We start from the raw sequence: 22851 nt of genomic DNA on the forward strand, positions 1-22851 counted from the left end.
GGTCTGCCGAAAAAATATGGTTGATTATTCGTTCGTGTTGTTCGGTGTCGATGAACGAAAAGAACATGATGGAATGACCTATTAAAAATGTATAGAGTAGGCGCAAAGAATAGAACATGAAATGAAATATATTGATCGATATAATATTATTTGTGATCATCATCATAATCATAATCAAATGTTGTCGTTCTGTTTGTATGTGAGTGTGTGTTATATTACCTAATATTGATAGACAGAATGTGAATTGTGAATTTTTCGCATACACACCTTTTTCTTTTTCATTTATTTCATATGATCATATTTTTTATGCTTGTACTTCCTTGTATGCGTCAATTTTTTTGTCTTATAAATATTTTGTTGTTTATGATTATGGCATACACATGTGACTAGCTTTTAATTTTTGGGTTATTAACCCATGATTCTCATCTATCTATATATTTTAAAAAAATTGCACAGTTATAAAACATTGATTTTGTTGATTTAATATTAACGTGCTAGTTTAGTGGTGCGGTGTGTTTTTTCAAAATATGCTCGGATAGTCTTGGAATTCTACAGGAAGAGTCATCTTTTTTCTTGGATCTATCATCAATTCAATTTTCATTTCAATTTTTATCTGAGACTACGACGGTTCGATATTTCTTAGGTTAAAATTTTTCACTTTTATTTGTTTATCTAAGATAAGAGCAAAAATGATATTTTGTTTTAAATCACTTCGTGATGGTGAATGTTTTTGTTCACGTTACGATGAAAATCGTCAGACAATGTTTTATTGTGGATTTTTTACAACTATTGCTGGCTTTATTTGGTTTATCATTGGTTTCACTATACGATGCGCATTTTTTGCTGAAGCATTTGGACCATCAGTCGATGCTGTTGCTTGTGGTATTATGGTCGTCGGTTTGATGATTCTAGTGATCGGTTTATTCTCCACAATCAGTATTGTATGTACATCAAAAACAAATAATAAAACAAGTTGTGTATCCTCATCAACAACGAATTTATCCTCGAATAATTCTCATCAATACCATCAACATCATGGATCTAGAAAATATCGTAATGAACGTCAACAAACATTTGATGATACAACAGCAATAGCTACTGAAATTTACGGTCATTCAACACCTACTCATTATAGTCCACAAACGGCATCATTCAGTAGTGATTCAACCAATGAATTGAATACATCATATGAAACATCAACAACAACAGCAGCCATATCTCCATCGACATCCGTATCATCAGCGAAAAATCCACATGCACAACATCATAGCTTTAGACCTAATATCGCAATGATTGCATAAAAAGACACGAAAATATGAATATTTTGCACTACTCATTAAATTTATCAATTATTAACTATTCATATTCTCTTTTACTTTGGTGTTGGGCACTTTTGTTTCAAAAAAAAGAATTCAATCATATTGCCTTAATATAAACTAAATACATGACGATAATAATTACAAAACAATGATCATAATTATCAGTAATATCTAATGCAAAATCTCAAGCAGTTTTATCTGCAATAATAATGATCGACCATGTGATCAATTTTGTAAATGTAATTTGATTGATACTCATGTTTTTGGAAACAAAAAAAAAACACTTTCAATTTGTATTCGATTTGTGGTTTTATTATATTTTAATCATTTTATCCAATCACAAACACCAATTCTTATTTACATCAATTATGTCAATGTATATAAATGTCGTATTAAACACATGAATCTTGTATACACAATTTATGTCTCACAATCATTGGATAACCGGCTAGAAAATAAAACGCTAATTTGATTTAATATCGCTAAATTCATTCATTCGAATCAAATCAATTGAATGTTTAGAAATTGATTTCTTTTGGATGATAATAGTTTCATTCATTCTTTTGCTTGTTTATGCTTATTTTTGCATTTATTCCTTTATTTATTCAAGTAATGATTATAATTGGATTCCATGGAGTTAAGAAAAATTGTTTAGATGATATGAATCCAGAACGAAATTGAATAAAGTGATTTCTGATACTAGATTTAAACAAAAGCAACTGATGTTCGTTGGCAATATGTTAAAGATCATTTATTGAAAGAATGACAATCGCGCAATATTCAATATTGTGATCCTTAACACAATTACTATTGGATTTCATTTTATGGTCAAATGATGATACAGATTTGTTGATTCATTTTATAAAGTTTTTTGACTTCAAAAAAAAATTCATTTTAAAATTGTTAATCCTATTATTCGATTGATTTCGATGAAAGATCAATTTTTAAAAAATTCAATACAATATGCCCATCATTTTTTGTGTTAAGTGGAAACAATTGCAATAAAAATGATCTTATAGAATCAATAATCGAAAATAGCACAAAATAAGCAACAAAAAAATTGAATTGAATTCGATCAGTTCTCACATTATGATTGTTATAAATTTGAAATAATTCAAAATATAATTCGGATATGTGTGTTTGTGTGTGTGATGATAAACAACGGGAGCCATTCAATTCGATAGCGATTATCACCATAGTCATCATCATTATCATTATCATGATAGAGTAAAAGGACATTTATAGAAGAGGAAAAAAGCAATCTTCAAATGATGATATGAAATAAAAGTCATTGTAATAAGAAGTATCAAAATAAAAAATGAATGTATAAAAGTAACAAAATATCGTTGAGAGTATCGTTTGTTTCATGCTTTCAAATAAAACATTTAGTGCAAAAAGATGAAGAAAAATTTGATCTAGAAAAAAAAATCTAATACAACAAATGATACTAAAAGATAAATAAAAAAAGACTAGATGAAAAAAAAATGAATGGATCATCAAAAAAAAAAGATTTCATTTCAAATACACAGCTTCGGATCGATGATTACAATAGCGATAAGCCTAACACTATCGACTTTTACTGCTTTTAATACATAGCGGTTAATTTGAAGAAAAAACAAACTTGATCCAGAAAAATTAAAATATCTTCTCAGTCAAACATTTCATTTGGCTATTCATATATGAGAAACGACCATTTGTTGTTTGTTGTCATAATATGATGACAAAACTTTTTCTTTTCAATTTTTTACTTGCATTCTGTTTCCGCCCCCTTTTTTTATTATATTCAACGTATACATTATTTTTGAAAAAAAAGTTCCATAGAAAATATATTAAAATTATAGCGAAAAAAAGTGTTTCTAAACGACTTGCCATCACTTCCCTCTGGTTATATCAACTATGAAAAGAAACATTGAAAAAAAGAAAAGAAAAAACGAGCTACATCCATTGTCATTGTCACCATCATCATCATCATCATTATTATCGGTCCAAGAAGACAATGGATAAATGAACTTTAAAAAACAAGAAAGTTGCATTTCAATAAAATGAATGAAGAATTTTTTTAAATATTTTGTATAGAACAAATATCAATGTTCATTTTTTCACGTTGATACTTTTTTTTGTTTTGTTATGATTGTTTGAAGAAATGTGGAAAATATTTTCTTCTTTTTTTTTGACACTAAACCAAATCAATATCTTAAGAATTTGACAATGTTTGACGGAGAATACCATATATGATATTTGGGTTGATGGTGAATATTTTTTTAGTTCGTTCACTCTAAAAAAATAAAGAATTTTTGCATATCATTCAGAATAGTTGTTTTATTTTTATTTTTTGTTTTGTTTACGTTATTTTGTTTGATTCAAAAATTTTCTGAATACAGTTGCAGATTTGATACCAATTATTAACAGAAGTTATTTTTTCATATTTGCCTTCCAGAAATGAATCCAGACTTTAATCTTTATGATGTTACGAAAGAAAATTTCATTGGCTTTTATGCAAAATTTAAAAATTCAATCTGGTCCCTAATCAATTGTTATTGAAAAAATTGAGATTCGAATTTCTTGTTTTTTTCATTGTTTTCACCACATTTTTTATTTATTTGATTTTAACTTTGTTACAATTGAATTTGAAAATTATCTCTTTATTTTTATTAACATTTTCATCGCATTGTTCATTTGATTTGATTTGAGTGTATAAAATTATATTTTAAAAAAGAACAACAATATTAAAAAAACAGATAAAAGTATTACTATTGAAAATTATGACAATCGATTTTTTTTTCTTTAATTTTATCTTTTTTCATCAGACATAAATAACAAAAATCTTTTGTAAACTTTATAGAATCGAATCGATTAGTCGGCCCCCATGTAAAAAGCCAGTATTTGAGTGAAAGTATAAAAAAATCAATGATTTCACCAGCTATTTTTTTACACCCATCAATTCCATTCATGGATACCATCATCATCATTAAACTTTGTAATCATCAAACATCATATTTCGGGTAGACAATTTTTTTCTTTAGTTTCATTGTTCATTTGTCCAGTCGCTTAATCCAAAACAAAAGTCGAATTTTCTGTTTAATATTCCGGTTGGATGAATCATAGAGAGAAAAAAAACGGCAACGGATCCAATTATAGGATAGTTGTTTGATAATACTGAATTAGTTGATCATAGATGTCCAATTTGTTCGTTCATTAATGTATGTATCTGTTTGAAATCGATCCAATCAATAATGATGAGAAAGAATCTGGCATTGTATGATGACAATTTATTTATCTGAAAAAAAATGAAAAAAGATAGTGATAAATTAGAATGTCTAAAAGTGTTGAATTTTTCAGAATCAAATCTGTTGATGTCTGCTTTTCGGTGTGTAAATATTTTCGATTCGAAAGATATCAATCAACTTACCTATGTATGATGTGCATAGAGGTGTCTTTATTCAATACATTCAAGTTTATATCAGGTTTGTTTGTCATACTAATGTATGGATCTTGTTCGTTTTGCTGTTATTATTATTATTATTATTATTGTCATTATTCGGTGAATTCGAATTATAAATATCTGTTGTTGATTCAGTAGCAACTTGTACCGAAGTAACATTTGAAATGTTGGCATCATTAATATCAGTTGGCACGATTCGAACACTCAAGGGATATTGAAATGAATTTGATAACAAATATGATTCACTATCAACATTATCATCACTACTATTATTCATTCTAGAATCATTGACGATTGCCGAATGTCCATGATGAGGATAATGATGATGATTACTATTGTTACGGTGATGACGATGATGATGATGATTATGGATGAGATCGTGAAGATGATGGTAATTTTGTTGTTCCAATAATGTTGTTGTTGGATCATTCATATTCATTGTAAATTCATTTCGAGTAAAATTTGCCGTATGAGACTGTTGGCTGGTTTGTTCGTATGGATATGACTATTCAGTGTACGGAATTTGAAAATTTGAATATAAACAATACGAGAATAGAGACATATAAAAAATGAAAAAAAATATCAGATCAAAGTTAGAAATAAATTCTAATTTTCAGTCTTAATTCTATTTTTTATAATTTGTGATAAGAAAAAGAAACAGCAACAAAATGGAATATAAAAAAATATGCTGACTTACGTGAGAATTATTATTATGATTATGATTATTCGTAACATTTGTGCCAATCGTATCTAAAACATTATTATTTTCATTATTGACGACGTTTGCAGAATCGATTGAAATATATGCACCATTATTGTTTGTGGTATCGGTCATCATTGTTAGATCTTCCGTTATACTATTCGTTGTTGTTGTTGTTGATGTTGTCGTTGTAGCCGATGTTGATTCACATGTTGTCAATGGAAATAAATAATTTTGATATGTAATTATTGATGAATCTGGAAGATCACATTTAATGATTAAAGCTGATGATGAAGTAGCTGTATGATGCGATTGATGATCATTGGATAAATTTTCCATATTCATATGATATGGTTTAAATGTATCCAATATTGCTGAATAAGGATTTGTAAGAGTTAGAGCTGCACCTGTTGTCGCTGCTGTTGTTGTCGTTGCTGATGATGATGATGATGGTGTGGTTAAATTTTTAAACTTCAAATCATTTTCAAGTGTTTCGGGACGCATTTCACATAAAGCAGTTTCAAATACATTAATCGCCGATGATGATAATGGTGATGAACGTTCATTTTCATTTGTATGATGAGCATTTAAACAATGATGATTATTATTATTATTATAATCACCTTCGTTGATATCGTTGTAGTTATCATTCACATCACGTCCGGCTATTATTATAATAACAGAACACCAAAAAGATACAAATATATTCGAAATGAAAAAAATTTCAATAAGAAAAAAAACAAAATGATTAAAATCAATTATTCCAGGACATTTAATGAATATAGAATATATTTTTTCGTTATTACCTTTAGAATTATGATGATAAACTTTTCGTATTGCATAAGTAAAAATGACAATTATAAATATTAACAATATGATCAAGATAATAAATAAATCTTTATGTCCAAATGATATCAAAGATAATAGATTGTCTAAAATTTTCATTGATTTTTGATTCATTTGTGATTGATTATCATGCTGTTGGCGTTGATGATGATCATGATCGAATACATCGTCATCCGGTTTTGTTCGAACGGTTATGTTTACCTGTTCAATCATTGAATCATCCATATGTTGTTTGCTTGACCATATTCGTAATAAATACGATGTTGATGAAGTTAAATTAGTAATGATGAACAATGGATTTGTGAAATTAAGTGTTTCCATTATCGGTAATGGTTCGTTTGTTATTGTTGTCTTTGTTGTTGTCATTTCTGTGGGTGATTCACTTTGAGAATTTGAAACTGCATTATGTATTGAGGCAATTTGTTTCTTTGTTTCAGGTTGATTCAATGTAGTTGAAATTTTTGTTTTTTTTGGTCCAGATTTTTGATGCGAATATTGTTCAAAGTGTTCATCATCATCATCATCATCATTATCACTATTATTATTATCATTGTTTGGTGTATCATTATCGAAATTATAGTCTGCCATTTTTTCATTAGCTTTATGGTTTTCTAAAGTTTTGATAATCGGGCTGATGCTGTTGTTATTCATTGATAAACGAAAAACTTGTACATGATAGGTTAAAAGTGGACGAACTGTTTTAGAATAACAAAAAAAAATAACGAAAAAAAATCATTAATTAATGGTAGCTTTAGGTAAATGAAAATGAGTGCATACTGATCATTTTGAATATCATCATTCAGTTTTCATTTCACTATCAAAATGAAACTGAACTATTGTATAGATTATGCTTCTGACCTGACTTAATGTTGCTTACCTTGTTGATTAGATAGACTATCATCAGGATATTCATAAACATTATTATTATTATTAATATCTAAATGATGATTAGAAAAATGATTATTATTATTTTGATAATGACTATCATTCATATTAATCGTATGTTGTATAGGTTCCAGATGTTGATACGTATTATCAGATGTTCGTTCATACACTTCGACACCATTTGAACATTTGATAACAACAGCATTCGATGATTCAATTATATGACAATTATTCAATTGATTCGGCAATCGAAATGATGATGATGATGAAAATTGCTGCATCAATGATTGTGATTTTTGTTGTTGTTGTTGTTGATGATGGTGATATTGATGACGATTACTATGAATATTATTCATTGATGATTCATAACTATTACGATAATGTGTATGATAATGATGTGGTATTAATTGCCAACGACATGGTTCACTTTGAATACCAATAGAATTCTTAGCTGTACATGTAAATTGACCAAAACTTGACCATTTTTTCAAATGTATTCGTATAACATTTGTTACCAAATGTTGATGATCAATAGTTGTATGTATTGATGTAGATTTTGGTCGCGGTAATATTCGCCTTGTTTTCCAGCTATGATTATCATTTTGTTTGTCGTTGTTGATTTTGTTTCTATCTTGAATTATAAATTCTTGATCGATGACATCTTCAATCGATGAAGAAGAAGATATATCTTGAACATGATCAACAAAAGATTCACTCGACGATGATGATGAAGTATAGGCACTATTAATATCACCAATAAAAACAGTATCATTGAATCTCCATGTGAATTGTACATCTTCACTTGGATTCGCTATGATATGACATTTAAGTTGAACATAGTCATCTAGATGTTGATAGTAGGTCTGAACAAATTCAACTTGACATTGAGGCTTAACTATATTTATAAATGAAATGAAAAAAATCATAATATTAGTTTAGGATAGAATGAAAATTATGAGAATAGAATATATCAGGAAATGAAACTAATGATATTTTTAAAAAGTAAAGAAGAGTTACATCAAAATCATCTGGATCAAACATTGTAAATATTTTTCATCTAATCAATCATTTTGTCATTATCATCATCATCATTTATGATTGATCTTGAAGATTTTTTCCGATTCTTTTGAAATTCAACATACATTAATCGAGTATTTTAACTTGGTGATGATTCTAATTTATATACAATGATAAAACGACAACTACGATGATCCATCATCATAAGAATGAAAGGATAGGATGACCCAATGATCAAACAGAATCATAAAAGCCAATGATGCATGTTCAAAAACTAAAAGATTTTTTTTTATTTCGTTAAACAGAATCAAGAATTTCATGTTATATGTGACATTAAAAATGAGCTCAATCGACAAAAGAAAAAATTGACAAGCAAAAAAAAAATTCAAAAAAAGTTTGTGATAACATGAAAAGAAATTATGCAAATTAGCTGAAACAACATCAAACAAAATCGGACTGATACTATAGTAACAAAAACCAAAATGGGACCAACACGTGACTGTAACCAAAAACAAATTAAAAAGCTTGAATAAATTTTCGATTGGACACTCGTTTTTTTTTCTTTGCTTCTTTAATAGTCATACATGATAATCACGAAGAGAAAAATTGTTTTTTTCGCGCTTTCATGATGGTTGCGGGTACAAATGATAATAGCCATTGACCATCATAATCGGACAGTTTAGAACACGATCAGAATTTTCAATGAATAAACGTGAGCTTTAAATAAAACAAAAAAAAATCTAATCAGCTTATTGGAAAACTTTACAAATTAAACGTCAATTTTCTTATTTTATATTCAAAATAGAAAGGAAATAAAATGTGGAAAATTTCAAGCGATACATGAAAGCAAAAATAAGAAAAATTACTTGATGGAAAAGAATCCGATTCCAACAAGACAACATGAAGGACAAGACATTAACAACGATGAAAAACATGCAACAAAAAAAAATTCATCACCTGAAAAAAATAAATGGTCGATTTCTTTTTTTTCATGTTTCTGTTATCGCATAAAATCATTCAATGAATTGTTGTAACATACGAACAAATCAAAATTGATATTCATGAACAACAAGAGACGAAACGAAAAAAAATGTCTTGAAAAAATTATCGAATGAATCCAATAATAGTGCGAAAAAAACTAAATTGTAAGCAATATTCCCATTTGGTAATGTAGAAAAAAAATATTTAATTAAATAAATGTAATATCGATGAAATTACTGTGTTGGAAAATTATTAATAAAAAAAACATATTCACAATTTGAAAATGTCATACATCATATTAAGTATTCATAAAATAAATGATAATATAATGATGATAAATTAGAACCAATAATAAGAAATAAGCATAACAAATTGATGATAAATACAAACATAAAATGTCATATCGTAAAAAAAGCTAAAATGACCAATTAATTTAGCTTTACTCATCATCGTCATCAAAACATGAGATTGGTATATTACGACAAAAAAAAATCGATTTTCAATGTTTTTTTTTTGTTCGTTAACGATGCCAAGAAAAAAATCTTTATTAATCTACATTAGAAATTGAGCCGGCGGGAAAACAATATTCATACTGAAACATATTATATTGAAGAGGTATATGATTTTGTCATATAAGAATATTAACTTATTTTCGTTGTTAAGACATCTGATCTATTATTATTTTATAGATGGGTAATAAATTCATAATGTATATATTATAAGTTGTGATAATGATGAACTAAGATCATCATCATCATCATCGATAATGATGACAGGAAAATTTCTTAATTAGAATCATTTTCATTATATATAATTTAAGTAAGAATATGGACTAATAATAATAATTTTCAACTTATTAAGCTCAAAGCCAAAAGCTCAATCTCTCAATTTTTTTCCCAGAATAATGATGGCAAATAATATTGTAATATCGAAAAGTGAATGTTGATGAAAATAGAATTAAGCCTCTGGAAAAAAAATTATCCATTGATCTAATTCATCTTTGTAACATTCACTTGATTCAATAGACTCTTTGGTTAGGTTTTGTTCCAAGAAAAAAAAACTAAGTTAAAAATCTTGAATTCTAATTAGATTGATGATGATCTTTATTATTTTGATTTTAATAATAATAAGATAATAGCATTATATTAATTTCGATTTTGTTTTGTTTTTTTTCTAGTTAAAGTGAATTTAAAACAAAATTCATTTGCTGATGGATGAAACATTGTCATAATGGATCGATATTTAATTGAATCTAAGCGATAATTTGGATGATGATGATGATGAGAAAAAAACAATTTGTTTCTATCGTGCCAATATATATAGTGACAAACAAACAAACAAGCATCTGGCTACGGAAACGAAAACAAAAAATTGAGCATTAAAGATTGCAAAAAAAATGAATCATATAAATGAAGAAAGTTTTTTTTCGCGAATGAATCAATATTTTATGTAGGAAACATATGATGAACATCATCGTGAAAAAAGTGAACGATGTATTGAAATATAGGATTTTTTTTCATTTTTGAATTAAATCTTATGATCATAATGATGATTATTATTGACATCAATAGAAAACTTTGTTTATGGATGAGTGTAAACAAAAACAAAAAAAAACATTACAACCATTAAGACCAACGATAATGATAATAAGTATAAAAACATTACAATCAAAAAAAAAAAAATCAAAACGATAAAAAAACCATAGCGAATGACGGTGTGGATGATAATGATTATTATTATCGTCATCAATGAGGTTTTTATGTCTGAATCATATAATCAGAAAAACATTATTCCAATAGAAAAAAAATACCGAGTCAAACCAATTTTTTTGGATATTAAAAACAAACAGACAAACAAATAATAGTTTGACGATAGATTTCCGAAAAGTAGAAAATTCGACCAAAATTAAACTTTGAAAACAATACTAATGTTTTAAAAACCTAAATCAAATAATGATAATAATAATAATAATAAAAATTTTCTAATGTTTCGAAAACGATAAACGAATGTAATGTTTTAATGATGTTTAGACCTTTGAAAAATGTTTTAGTTCGGAAGAAAATGGCAATGATTTTTTTTACTTTTACTTTTTCTCACGAAATATACATTCATTGAACATGAACGTGAATTCCAAATAATTTTTTCTCTTTTAACAGAATTTCCTATAAAATGACGTTGATTAGATTTTCTTTTTTTTTACTAACGCGTGCAATATCATTTTTTGGCTGTACGAATAAAAATTCCAGAAATTCAACAAAAACTGTTGAAAATTTCGAAGTGAAAAATAATACAGTTCAGGAAATATATTTGGAGACAATTTGATCATTTATTTAGTGAATAACGAAATTTAGAAAAAGTTCTGTAGATATATCGATGTTAACATTGAGATGTGTGAAAAAGCCATTCGCTCACACACACACTTATACCTTGTATGCCATTATGTTTTTTTACGAATGGAATGTAATGCATGATGGAAAAACACACACAAACTCGAACACGAACAAAACCAATTTTAATCATCTGTAAAAAAAAAGACATGAAAAAAAAGTCTGGAAATTGAAAAAAAATGGCAAACAATTTTCCACAAAATTTCAAATGGAAAAATATTTTCCTTTCCATTAGATTAGATTCATGATTCGATATAGAGACTATAGAATTATATCAATATAAAAATAAATTACAACTATTCTTCGATTTAATAATGGCTTTGATTAACGATGTTTGGTAGTTTTATTTCAAACAAATTCATCATCGTTAACCGGAAAAAAATATACCACTGTAAATACAAAAAACGTCAACCGTCTGTCCGAAAAATCAGATTAAAAATTTCATTTGTATTTGGCCGAATCTTTTTTTCTTTGATAATCATTATTCTTGAAATAGAAATTTACATTTGGAAATTTCAAACATTGAAACATTTAATGCTGAAAAAAGAATCTTGCCGCTCGAAATTAAGTGATAAGAAAAAAAATTACCAGTTATGGGGAAATAAATTCACAATGAATTCTGAATGTTCAAAAAATTCCGAGAATGGACGGACTTTTTTTCTCACAGAATATTAAAATCAACTAACATTATAATAATAAGATGCTTGGAAAAAAAGTTAAATCAAATAAATAGCATACAATTTGTAGCCATTTGAATAATTATTTTACAATGAAAATCCAAGAGCAGAAAAAAATCGAACATCAATGAAAAACCGAAAGATTTATGTAAAATTTAATGATGATGAAAATGAAACGAAAACAATTGAAAGCAATAATCCAATGTTCATAAATCAAATTTTAATCATTAATTTCTTTAGTCAAATTTTTTTTTCGTTTTTTTCTTACGCACATTCAAGAATTCAAGATAAAAATCTTCTCTGGTTAGAATTAAATTCAATTGAATTTCCTAATAACGGTTATTTAATGAAAAAAAATGATTACCCTTTTTTTCGGTATTTTTAGAATCTTCCAACTTTGATCTTTTGTTTCTAATTTTTGGGTAATCTCATCTCTTAATTTTTATTCAATTTCATTATTCAGTTAAGATTCAAGTATTATTTGTATTTGGGTTTTTTCTATTTTTTGGGTCTTGTTTTATCTTTAGTCGGTATTCGATTTGGGTAAAGTAATAAGATTTCTGAAGTATGAATTTCTTATAAATCATTAAACAAAATGTGATCACAATGGAAAAAGTTGGTGAATGAATTTTTCAACGATTATTCAAACACAATCTTCTGAATCAATGGACAAAGAATTGAAGATGATCTTATTTCAAGAGAGTTTTTTTTCATTGAAATTATAAATCAATGAACAGATTTTTTCTTTTTATTCTTCTTCAACGGAACAAAATCTATCATTATATGTTTCGAAGTAATGTGTTTCTCTCTCATATACACAAACACAGTTCTGAAACGTCATTATAAAGTCAAGAATCATATATTATGAATAGTGAAAAAAAAATGTAATACACGGATACATAACATTATATTCACATAATAAAACTCTTGAATGAAAATAATAGAAAAAAAATGGAAAAATATTCCAAAAATGGCGGTCACTTACAAAGAATGTCGATTTGAACTCGATCGCTGACAGTTTTGCCAAGAATATTTGTCGCTGAACAATGATATATTCCTGATGATCGCCGTTGTGATGGTGATATAATCAATGTACGATTTGTATTCGTTATGATGATGCCTATTTTACATTGTAGAAAAGAAGAAAAAAAATCAACAATGAAAAAAATGTTTCAGCTTTTATTATTTTTGTCCAGAAAAAGAAATATGAATAAATTTTATCAAAGATATATGATATGATTCATTACACAAAAAGCCTGTGTAATGTCCAGGCTACGAAAAATTCAAATGTAAATAAATCCAAAAAAAAACACTAAGTGGAATAGCCAAATAGAAAGAAAAAATTCATTAATCACATTCAAGAGAAACATTTTGGTGAAATAAAATGAAAAAAATTGAATTGGAATAATATCATCATAACATTTTATTCGTTCTTTTCTATGTTTATTATCAATGTTGTGATTTACAATTGTTAAAAAATTTAGATTCCAATCAGTAAGCTAGGAAAAAAATTCAACTTGTAAAAAAATTATAGAAAGAAATTGTTTTGAATATATAAAAAAAATGAATCCAATTCTAATATTCTGTGGGTGTATGGATTTCTGTTCTTCATTAAAATTGATGTTATGTCCCCGACAAATTCCAAAGAATTGTTGTTAAGATTCCAAAATCAAATCGAATTTTGTGAAAATGTCATCATCATTATTAAATTTGATGATGATTTGCATGAGTAATCTGATTTTTATACTGATTTCAAACTATTAGAATATGAATGGATATTTTCTCAACAGAAAATATCCTTCTAAAGGATGATGAGAATTATCTTTATCACTATTTTTATATCTAAATCATTATGGAAAATATATCTATATGGAATAAAATTCTGATTGAAAAAAAGGGAAAAAAATCTTATGTCTCATATGATCTTAAAGATACGTAACGAATTCCGGTGCAAAAAAGTGAGCATCCGAAATCGTTTTTTTCATGAATACAATTCTGAAATAAGCGAAAAAAATCTTTTTTTTTCGATTTCGATTTCCAAATCGTCTACAGCCAATTTGAAAACAAAAATCAAATTTGATTTTGAACAATATTTCATACATTGACAGGAAAAAACATAAAAGAACTAAACATAATAAGCAAATGTTAAATTACCTTTTGGAATATCGGTATAAATCAATTTTTTATTCATAAACCATTCAATGAGATATGATTCTGGATTTGAATTTATTGTACAATTGAAAAATATTTCAGACATTTCAATGAATCGATAATAATGTTCCATTGTAGATGATGTAGCAGTTGTTGTTGTTGTTGTTTGTTGATTATTATTTTTGTTATTATTATTAAGATTTGAATATTTTTGATCTTTGCTATTATCAGTTTGAGAAAATACGGATGCATTTGATCGATTCGAGATATAATCATTATTTATGTTTGAATTGGATGATGATACTTCATGATACATTTGTTCGCCGCTCAAAACTTTGATCAATACGATTGGTTTGTCTATTTCGAAAAAAATTAGATCAAAATAAAAGATTAAACAACAAGATTATTGATAAATAATGAGCAACAAAATCAATTCTATAAGATTATGTTTATATTCAATTGACATTATGTTGATAATATTCGATTGAATTTCATATTAATTCTTTAATTTTATTGTCTATATTTTTGATTCACAATGTTTTCAAACATTAACAAAATTGGCACTCAATGTAATTAAATTATACAACATCAGCGATAATGATGAAGAATCTCAATCTATAGGTAAGTATGTATTGATAGAACAAGGTGTATATGAGAAGATTCCTTTCCAAAAATATCTTGAATTCGGTCATGGCTATGATGAAAAGTATTCGCAAAACTTTTTCTTGGGATTTTTGTGGGTATTAAAAATTTATGCCCAACCATTACATAATAATGTTTTCAACAGAAAAAAATTTGAAAATTCAATTTTTTTCAAACAATTTAAACAAATATAATAACAAAACAAAGAAACAGCAAAAAAAAATTCGCGTTTATTTGCGTTTATTCGGCGATTTTCTTTTGTATTTTGTTTTTCAAATCGTTGTTCTTGAAATGCTTTTTTTTGGTTATAAAAAATCTATTCTTCTTCCTCATTCTAAAATATAGCAATCTATTCTTAGATCATGGTTTGAGTATTGTTAGCATACATTTTTTTTAAACAGCATAATTGCATAGAATCGACACCTATCTCTTAGATTGGAAAGAGCGAAAAAAAACACAATAAAGAAAGAACAATTGAAAATCATTATTGTTTCAAAAGAATTTGAATTTTTTTTTCTTTGAGGTTCTTCACTTCATTCCTTTTTTGTTTTCTCTATTTTCCAAACACATTAAGATTAACCAATACTAAAAAAACATAGATCAATGTTTACATATAAAATGTATTGTGTAAAAAATTTATTGGATATAATGACAATAATAATCGTGCATAGAATTTTTCTTTTCTTAGGGGTAACATCTCAAGAGAATATTTATCATCTTCTTTGCAATATACATCGTTTTCTTTTTGTTTGGATACAAAATTCATATGAACTATTATCATTTTGTACAATGATTCCCTGGGTATTTTATTTCATTCATCAGCTACATTTATTTATGAAAAACAAAACACTAACAATATTAAGGGTTCAATTAATTGTATTTAAATGTTTGTCATTTTTTTCATTATCATCATTATAATAGGAATTCGTCGAGAGAATTTCAACAAATTCATAATGTTTTTTTTTGTTTTTTTGTTTACCATCTTTTATGTTCTTATACATTGGACATTACTGTAGAACTGTTTATATGTATTATTTATATACTAAGATCATTGATGATGATATAACAAATGACCTTTTTCACCCTTATATCTTTTTAAAGGCCAAAATTTCTGGCCACTAACAACTAAAGGATTAATCATTATCATGTTTGTTGTTATTTTGTTTCTTATCACTAACTACAACCATATGCAGACTAAATGGATTCATTTGTTTTTATATCAAATCAAATAAGCAAATGATCTTATCTATGTATAAGTGTTGAAAAAAATGCTTGTAATGTTAAAATGTTTTAAAAGATCTTCACTCACAATTAACATCAAGATAAACGGAAGTAAAAAGTTGAAATGGATAATGTTTCAAGTAGTATGATAGTTGTTTAAAAAGATTTTTGCTTGGTTGTTGTTCATCTTGTTGATGATGATGAAAATATTGTTGTTGTTGTTCATCTTCATCTTCGTCTTGCATCATTAGATTTGTTATAATGGAATTTAAATAGTCTTGATTCAAAAGGCTGTCATCATTTTCTGATGAAGAAGAAGAAGAAGAAGATGATGAAATTAAAGGCAATAAAGATGAAGATTTTGTTAATGAAAAATTTGGTTGATTACTGGACGATTCTATTTGCTTTGATATTGATGACAATGATGATTCGACATTTGTAGTATAATTTAACCATAGTTTTAAGCTTAATATCAATTCCTGTAACATGGATGGATTGTATGCTTGGCAGATCAAGTTGGCTTTGTTATCAGTGTATTGAGGCACTATACGTAGATAGCTCAATGTATTATGACCATTTTGGTACATGTTACTATTACGACATACAAGTAAAAATTGAGAAAAAACAAAAATGTAAAAAAATAATCAGTAAAGATTTCTGTTTTGTTGAAGTCCTAGTTTAAACATTATGATGATGATGGTGATTTATCTACCATCACAATCATATTTTTAAGCATTTTTATTTTTTTGACTCTAATATGACAAAAAAAAACAATAAACTAACCTGAATTCGGTAATATTACGTAGACGATTTGTATTTATATCTCGTAAATACCAGAATATTTGAGAATCAGGTAATGATCCATTTGTTTGGCATGTAAAATCAAATTCATAACCAGAACGTAAACGAAATGATTTTTTTGCGTGTGTCCAGTGATTATTATTTGTTATTGATGCTGAAGAAAATGATGCTGCTTCTGTTGATGATGATGAGGCTATCTTCATTGATCCCGTCGACGAACCATGACGATGTAGATAATGATCGAGTAGCTCGATTGAATGCCATGTACGATTATTATTACTGATAGTCATATCCGGATGACTATCTGAATCATCATTATTAACACCATGAAAATGTCCATCCTGTGCTGGCAATCGTTGTTCAATTTGAATCGTTTTTGGACCAGCTATTAAAAAATGAAATCAAAGAAAAAATGTGCAAAGAATATAAAACAATATTGAATGAAAGAAATTCTTTCTTTCATTTTGAAAAATTGAACCAAAAACATCACAAAAATTTGACATTATTATGTTTGTGGTGAACCAAAAAAAAACTCAACAAAATTTTTTTAATAAATTTTCTTTTGAAAAAAATGCTCACCAAACACTTCCAATCGAACAATAATATCAATAGATCGAGTAAGATTTGTATTGATCGTCTTACAAAGATATAGTTGGCCATGATTGTCGATTGAAATTTTGCCAATATGAAGCTCATTACGTACTATTGGAATTTTCATCATACCATTGTTAATGTTTTCGAAACCCGATTGTTCCATATTTATTTTGGCCGAATCTTTCGTTTTTGTTGTTGTTGTTGTTGAATAATTTAATCGAATTAGATTTTTATTCATTTTGTTTTGAATTATCATTTCAGCAGAAGCAGCACCAATATTTGGAGACACTATAGCAGAATTTTTTGACGTAAAATTTAGATTATTGGTAAACAATAATCTAGGTATGTTTGATGGCAATGACGCCAACAACATTGGATAGTAACTATCATCGATTAGTTGCATACTTTTTTCTTCTGGCATTTTCATTATTGAATCGGTTGTTTCAACATTATTATTATTATTATTGTTATCAGTACAGTAGGGAATCCCGTTATGTTGTTGTCATTGTTCCAAGTCGATAAAAACAAAAAACAAAAACAAAAAAGAATAAATTAATTGAAGAAAGAAAAAAAAATACATCATTGTATATGTTGCCAAATGCCAAAAAGTTTGTTCAATATCTATAGAAATTGGAACATTTTCAGCATTTTACTCCATACACAAACAGAGTTATTTTTTTTGTGTTTATTGAAAAAAGAAAAGAAAAACTAAATACCGGATGATTGTAAGAGCGTGTAAAGTTGAGCATCGGTTAGATTGGCATTTTCAAATTGTGTCAAACGATACCATTTTATCATTGACATTGGTTTGCCTGTTTGTTTTGTGCATGAACAAATTGTATGCGTTTAGTTTGTTCCATTTTGTTATTTATTTGTTGTTAAATATTTTTTTCCACATCAGTATTATTGATTTGAAATTTAGGCAAAATCGTAGAAGAAAAAAAAGAAAATTTTAAAAATAGATTCAGAATATAGTTGAAAATATAGATGGTAAAAAGTCTAAATATTTATTTTCGATCAAAAATTCATGCCCAAAATAAAATAAGTATAAATAAAAAAACCAAAATTCTTCACGTATGATAGAAAGTAATGGGAAAAGTGTAAAGACGAAATAAATCTGCATGCATGTAAATATATTATTATTGAAAAGGTCAATGACTAACGGATACAATAACTGAATCACAACAAATCGAAACAAATTATTATTATTATTTAAGGAAAAAGAAAGCAAAATTATCTGCCTAAATGGATTGCCATGCAACCACAAGAATTTCCTAGACGATTCAATGATATAAATACTTATGCTATTTTTTTAAATGAATAAATATTCTATGAAAAAAAAATTGATTTCATTGCAAATAAAAACAAATTTCATTCTGATTTCTTATTCAAAACACACACACACACATACAAATAGGATATGGTAAATCTTTTTTCATGAAAATAAAAAAAAAGTTTCAAATAAATAACAAACCTCCGATCGAATCACAGCTAAGCGTTAAGGTGCTCGATTCTGGCTGTCGTATGGTGGTCACATCATTTATCATTGTTGATGATGTTGGTACACCAGAATTTACACCATTATTGGATTGTTTTGTTGATGTTGATGATAGTGTTGGTGAATCATTGCTGTCAATAGATGATGTGAATGGCATTGTAGATCTAATACTATAATGAAAGTTTCTTTCGAAACTTTTTTGTTTCGAATCAATTGTAATATTTATTTTTTTCATTGGAAAATATATTCCATGTTGACCAACGCCCATTTTTTTTGTTGACATCATCGATATTGGTTCTGGTTGATATTGATAACTTTGCACTATCTGTATCATAAATGGTGGAACTATAAAAATAAACAATAAAAATAAACAATAAAAAAAAGACGATAAAAAATGAATGAACAATATATCTTCATCAACTAAATATAATCAAGAAGAATTTGATTAAAGCCATCAGTTAATCAATAACAATGAATAATAAACTCAAAATGAAGGTTCAAAAATTGAAAATTGGTATCCTGCAAATTTTGGAACACAATAGGCACAACAACAAAAAACTTTAGCAATTGATGATCAAATTTTATCATGGAATTTCATGATTTATTTTCGTTCATATTTAAATTGCATCCGTATACTTATGAAAACTATTTTCATTTTCTTTAAAAAAATAATAGCCATGAAATTGCACAATAATGATCATCATTAGCAATAAAATAAACGGAAAAAAATTCTATAATAAAGATGTCCGAACATTTTTTTTTAAATTAGTTATTCTATAGCTGAACCTCTAATAGCCAAACGAATATCATTTGATTGATCCTAATTTAAAATTCACTTCATTTTTTTCATCGTTGTTTAGATCAAACAGCAACCGTAGTCAAAAAAAAATGCAAAAAATTATTTTCGTTAAAGTTTTAAATTATTTCAAGCTGTTATTATTGAGATTTAAAAAAAATTGTTGGCATATGACGTTTTAACATGGAATAAAACTATATATAGAATCTGTCATGATTAAGTATTAGATTCTCGACGAAAACAATAATACTGATAACAATCATAATATTAGTGAATCGAAACAACAACAACAAAAATATTGGAATTTCTGAAAAGACAAAACGATCTTATTATATTATTATTGTAATTTTAGCTAAAAAAGTATTAGTATGATTCGTTTATAAGGATGAAAATCGGATTTATTTATATTGAACATATAATAATACAAAAATAGTAGTGTGGTTCAATTTTCTTAATATAAATGAATGTAATCTTTACCGTTATAAATAACTTTCAATGAAAAAAAGAGAATGTTTTTTTTCTGAATAGTATACCGTTATTTGAGAAATAACCCATAAGTCAAATATCAATTATGGATTATATTTTTGTTTTGTTTTTTCGGTATATATCAGATAGTGCTTTTCAATTGTTTTCGGATAAATTAAACAGTTATGTTATTATTTTTTGATGATACTAACCGAAACAGAAAAAATAGCAAAAAAAAAAACAAAACTAACATACCAGGACGAGAAATTACGGATTCTAGCAATTGTATTATCATTAAAATAAAGGTTACGTAAATTCTCATTTATGAGAATCATTTCGGCCAGCCGAGAAAACAAATATATACTTCGAAAATGATGAATAAAAAGAAAGAAGATTTATTGACCAAATTTTTACAGCGAAATAAAAAGAACTCGTAATGATTATTATTTGAACATCCGAAAAAAAATTCTCAGCCACAACAGTGATGGAAAAAAATACTAAAAAATTAACGTTTCTCGACACGTTTTCACTTTAGGTGAAGGGAAAATTATATTTTTCGATAAAAAAAATTTATTTTAACATTAAAAAAATATATCGTTTTCAATTTCATTTTCCAAATTATCAAACATTGTAAAAGAAAAGAAAGAAACAAAAAAAAACTGGCGAAAAACTATCATGAAGAAACATTGAAATTTTAAAAGTAATAAAATTATTGTTGAAAAAAAAGAAACTTGTATAGAATACATAATAATAATTTTAATAAATCAAATGTTAGTACATTCATCAACGATCAGACGGAAATGATACCCAAAAAAAAAAAAAAATGAATAAAAAATGAAAAACCATGTTCGAAATTATTGATTTATCATAAAAAAAATTAAAAATTAACTTATTTGATTGATTGTAGAACAATAATCATTTCCGACAAGACAAAAAAATGGACAAATTGTGTTCCAAAATAATTTTAAAATTTATTGTTAATTGGGTATCTCCATTCTTTGATATCATCGATCGAATGAATCAAATAAAATCAGCATACAACCACACGAACTATGCAACAACAAAAAATATTTAAATATCCGATCTTACACAAACAAATCGAGTTATAAAACAAATAAAAAAATTCACATTTCCATAGACTTTTTTCAGCGCCTTTTTTTTGTAACAAGAGATAAGACATGAACCTCGTACACACATACATCCTTCCTGTATTAAATAGATGAAACACGTAATCTACACAGTGTATTTCATACAATGAGATATAGAGGTTTCAAAGATTTGATTAATGATCTGCCGAGCACATCGTTTACGGTAAAATGGAAAAGCTAATATGGAAAAAAACAACAACAACAAAAATTCAGTGAATTTTCGTATTCAGTAGAAAAAAATATTAAAAATATATTTGTCTTGCCAATGGATAAAAAAAAGTTCAGTAATTTTCATTCCGAATAAATTGACTCAAAAGCTTTATGAATATGCCGTTAGTCCAATAGGTTTTTACTGAAAAAAGAGATTTAGGCCTTTACGCACCGGATAAATGGAGAAATAAATCACTGAACGATAATGAAATTCTCTTCATTCGACTCCACAATCGTTGTGGTTAAGGTATTATTATTATTTGGTACTGTATTAGGTTTTTTATATTTCAAATCATGACCATTTTATGATCTGTATTCTGATTATAATACTTTAATATTATTAATGCAAACAAAATACACTTTTCAAAGAAAAATGGCCACAAAAAAAAGCTATTTTAAAGGATTAAGTAAAGTTGATCCATAATTTGAACAAAAGAGATTTTTCAAAAGCATTATCAACATCATGAGAAAAAATTATTCTTGAATAAATTGAAAATAAATTACAACTTACCGATAACTTCTAACCGCACATTACTGATTGTTGTACGTGTCCAACGATAATCAACACGACATATATAATGGCCATCATCACTATCCTCAACCGGATTGATAATCAACGATGCTGTTCGTGTGGCCAAATTCATTTCATATGATGCACGTTGTTGATAAGAAGAGGCAATAAAATGTCGAGCTAAGCTAAAATTTTGTGTATCACGAGCATCAACACTATAGATTGGTGATCCAAGTACATTATTTTTATACCATAATACTAGTTTGATAGAATTTCCTTCCCTTATCGATTGTGAAATATTACACGGAAGTCCAACACTTTTTCCCAATAAAGCTCGTATGGTTGGATATGCTTTTGTTTGAAATTTTGAATGTAGAAATAGGAAAAAGAAAAAATAAAGATAAAGATTAAAATTTTACATTGTTATCGTTACAATAAAAGAATAAAAACAGTGTATGGATAATCAACGAAAATTGATGATGAACAAAAAAAACTGATCATACAAAGAGTGAACAAGAAAGAGAATTTTTCGAATAAAAACAACAAAATAAAACTTGTAA

The 22851-nt window shown here is 26.8% G+C and overlaps 2 protein-coding genes across 4 annotated transcripts in view; one reads left to right on the plus strand and one right to left on the minus strand.

Moving 5' to 3' along the window:
• Positions 1-401: 401 nt before the first annotated feature.
• Positions 402-1304, plus strand: LOC113797350 (uncharacterized). The gene has a single exon (XM_027347707.2). The coding sequence runs from the start codon at positions 690-692 to the stop codon at positions 1299-1301; it is 612 nt and encodes a 203-aa protein (XP_027203508.2). The 5' UTR covers positions 402-689; the 3' UTR covers positions 1302-1304.
• A 2612-nt stretch (positions 1305-3916) lies between these two features.
• Positions 3917-22851, minus strand: part of LOC113797380 (uncharacterized) — a 30493-nt gene continuing 11558 nt past the window's right edge. Inside the window, exons 3-16 of one of the 3 annotated variants that reach the window (XM_027347746.2) lie at positions 22292-22642; positions 19138-19506; positions 18380-18475; positions 17649-18077; positions 17052-17454; positions 16357-16859; positions 14409-14762; positions 13240-13374; positions 7185-8087; positions 6268-7002; positions 5572-6126; positions 5459-5511; positions 4729-5266; positions 3917-4596 (exon numbers count right to left, since the gene is read on the minus strand). In XM_027347746.2, the coding sequence (XP_027203547.2) occupies positions 4793-5266; positions 5459-5511; positions 5572-6126; positions 6268-7002; positions 7185-8087; positions 13240-13374; positions 14409-14762; positions 16357-16859; positions 17052-17454; positions 17649-18077; positions 18380-18475; positions 19138-19506; positions 22292-22642 (5360 nt within the window). In that variant the 3' untranslated portion in view covers positions 3917-4596; positions 4729-4792. Of the gene's footprint in view, positions 4597-4728; positions 5267-5458; positions 6127-6267; positions 7003-7184; positions 8088-13239; positions 13375-14408; positions 14763-16356; positions 16860-17051; positions 17455-17648; positions 18078-18379; positions 18476-19137; positions 19507-22291; positions 22643-22851 lie in introns of all 3 variants that reach the window. The other 2 variants (XM_027347745.2, XM_027347744.2) reach the window with 2 other exon arrangements.

This window comes from Dermatophagoides pteronyssinus, unplaced genomic scaffold (genome assembly GCF_027571235.1).
Source record: "Dermatophagoides pteronyssinus isolate colony J.1.1.1.1 unplaced genomic scaffold, Derpt_VIB-CSIC_2022.12 sq0002, whole genome shotgun sequence".
Classification (NCBI taxonomy): domain Eukaryota; kingdom Metazoa; phylum Arthropoda; class Arachnida; order Sarcoptiformes; family Pyroglyphidae; genus Dermatophagoides; species Dermatophagoides pteronyssinus.

Coding starts and splice junctions, on each gene's coding strand:
- LOC113797350 (XM_027347707.2), top strand. CDS start 690: ATGATATTTTGTTTTAAATCACTTCGTGATGGTGAATGTTTTTGTTCA.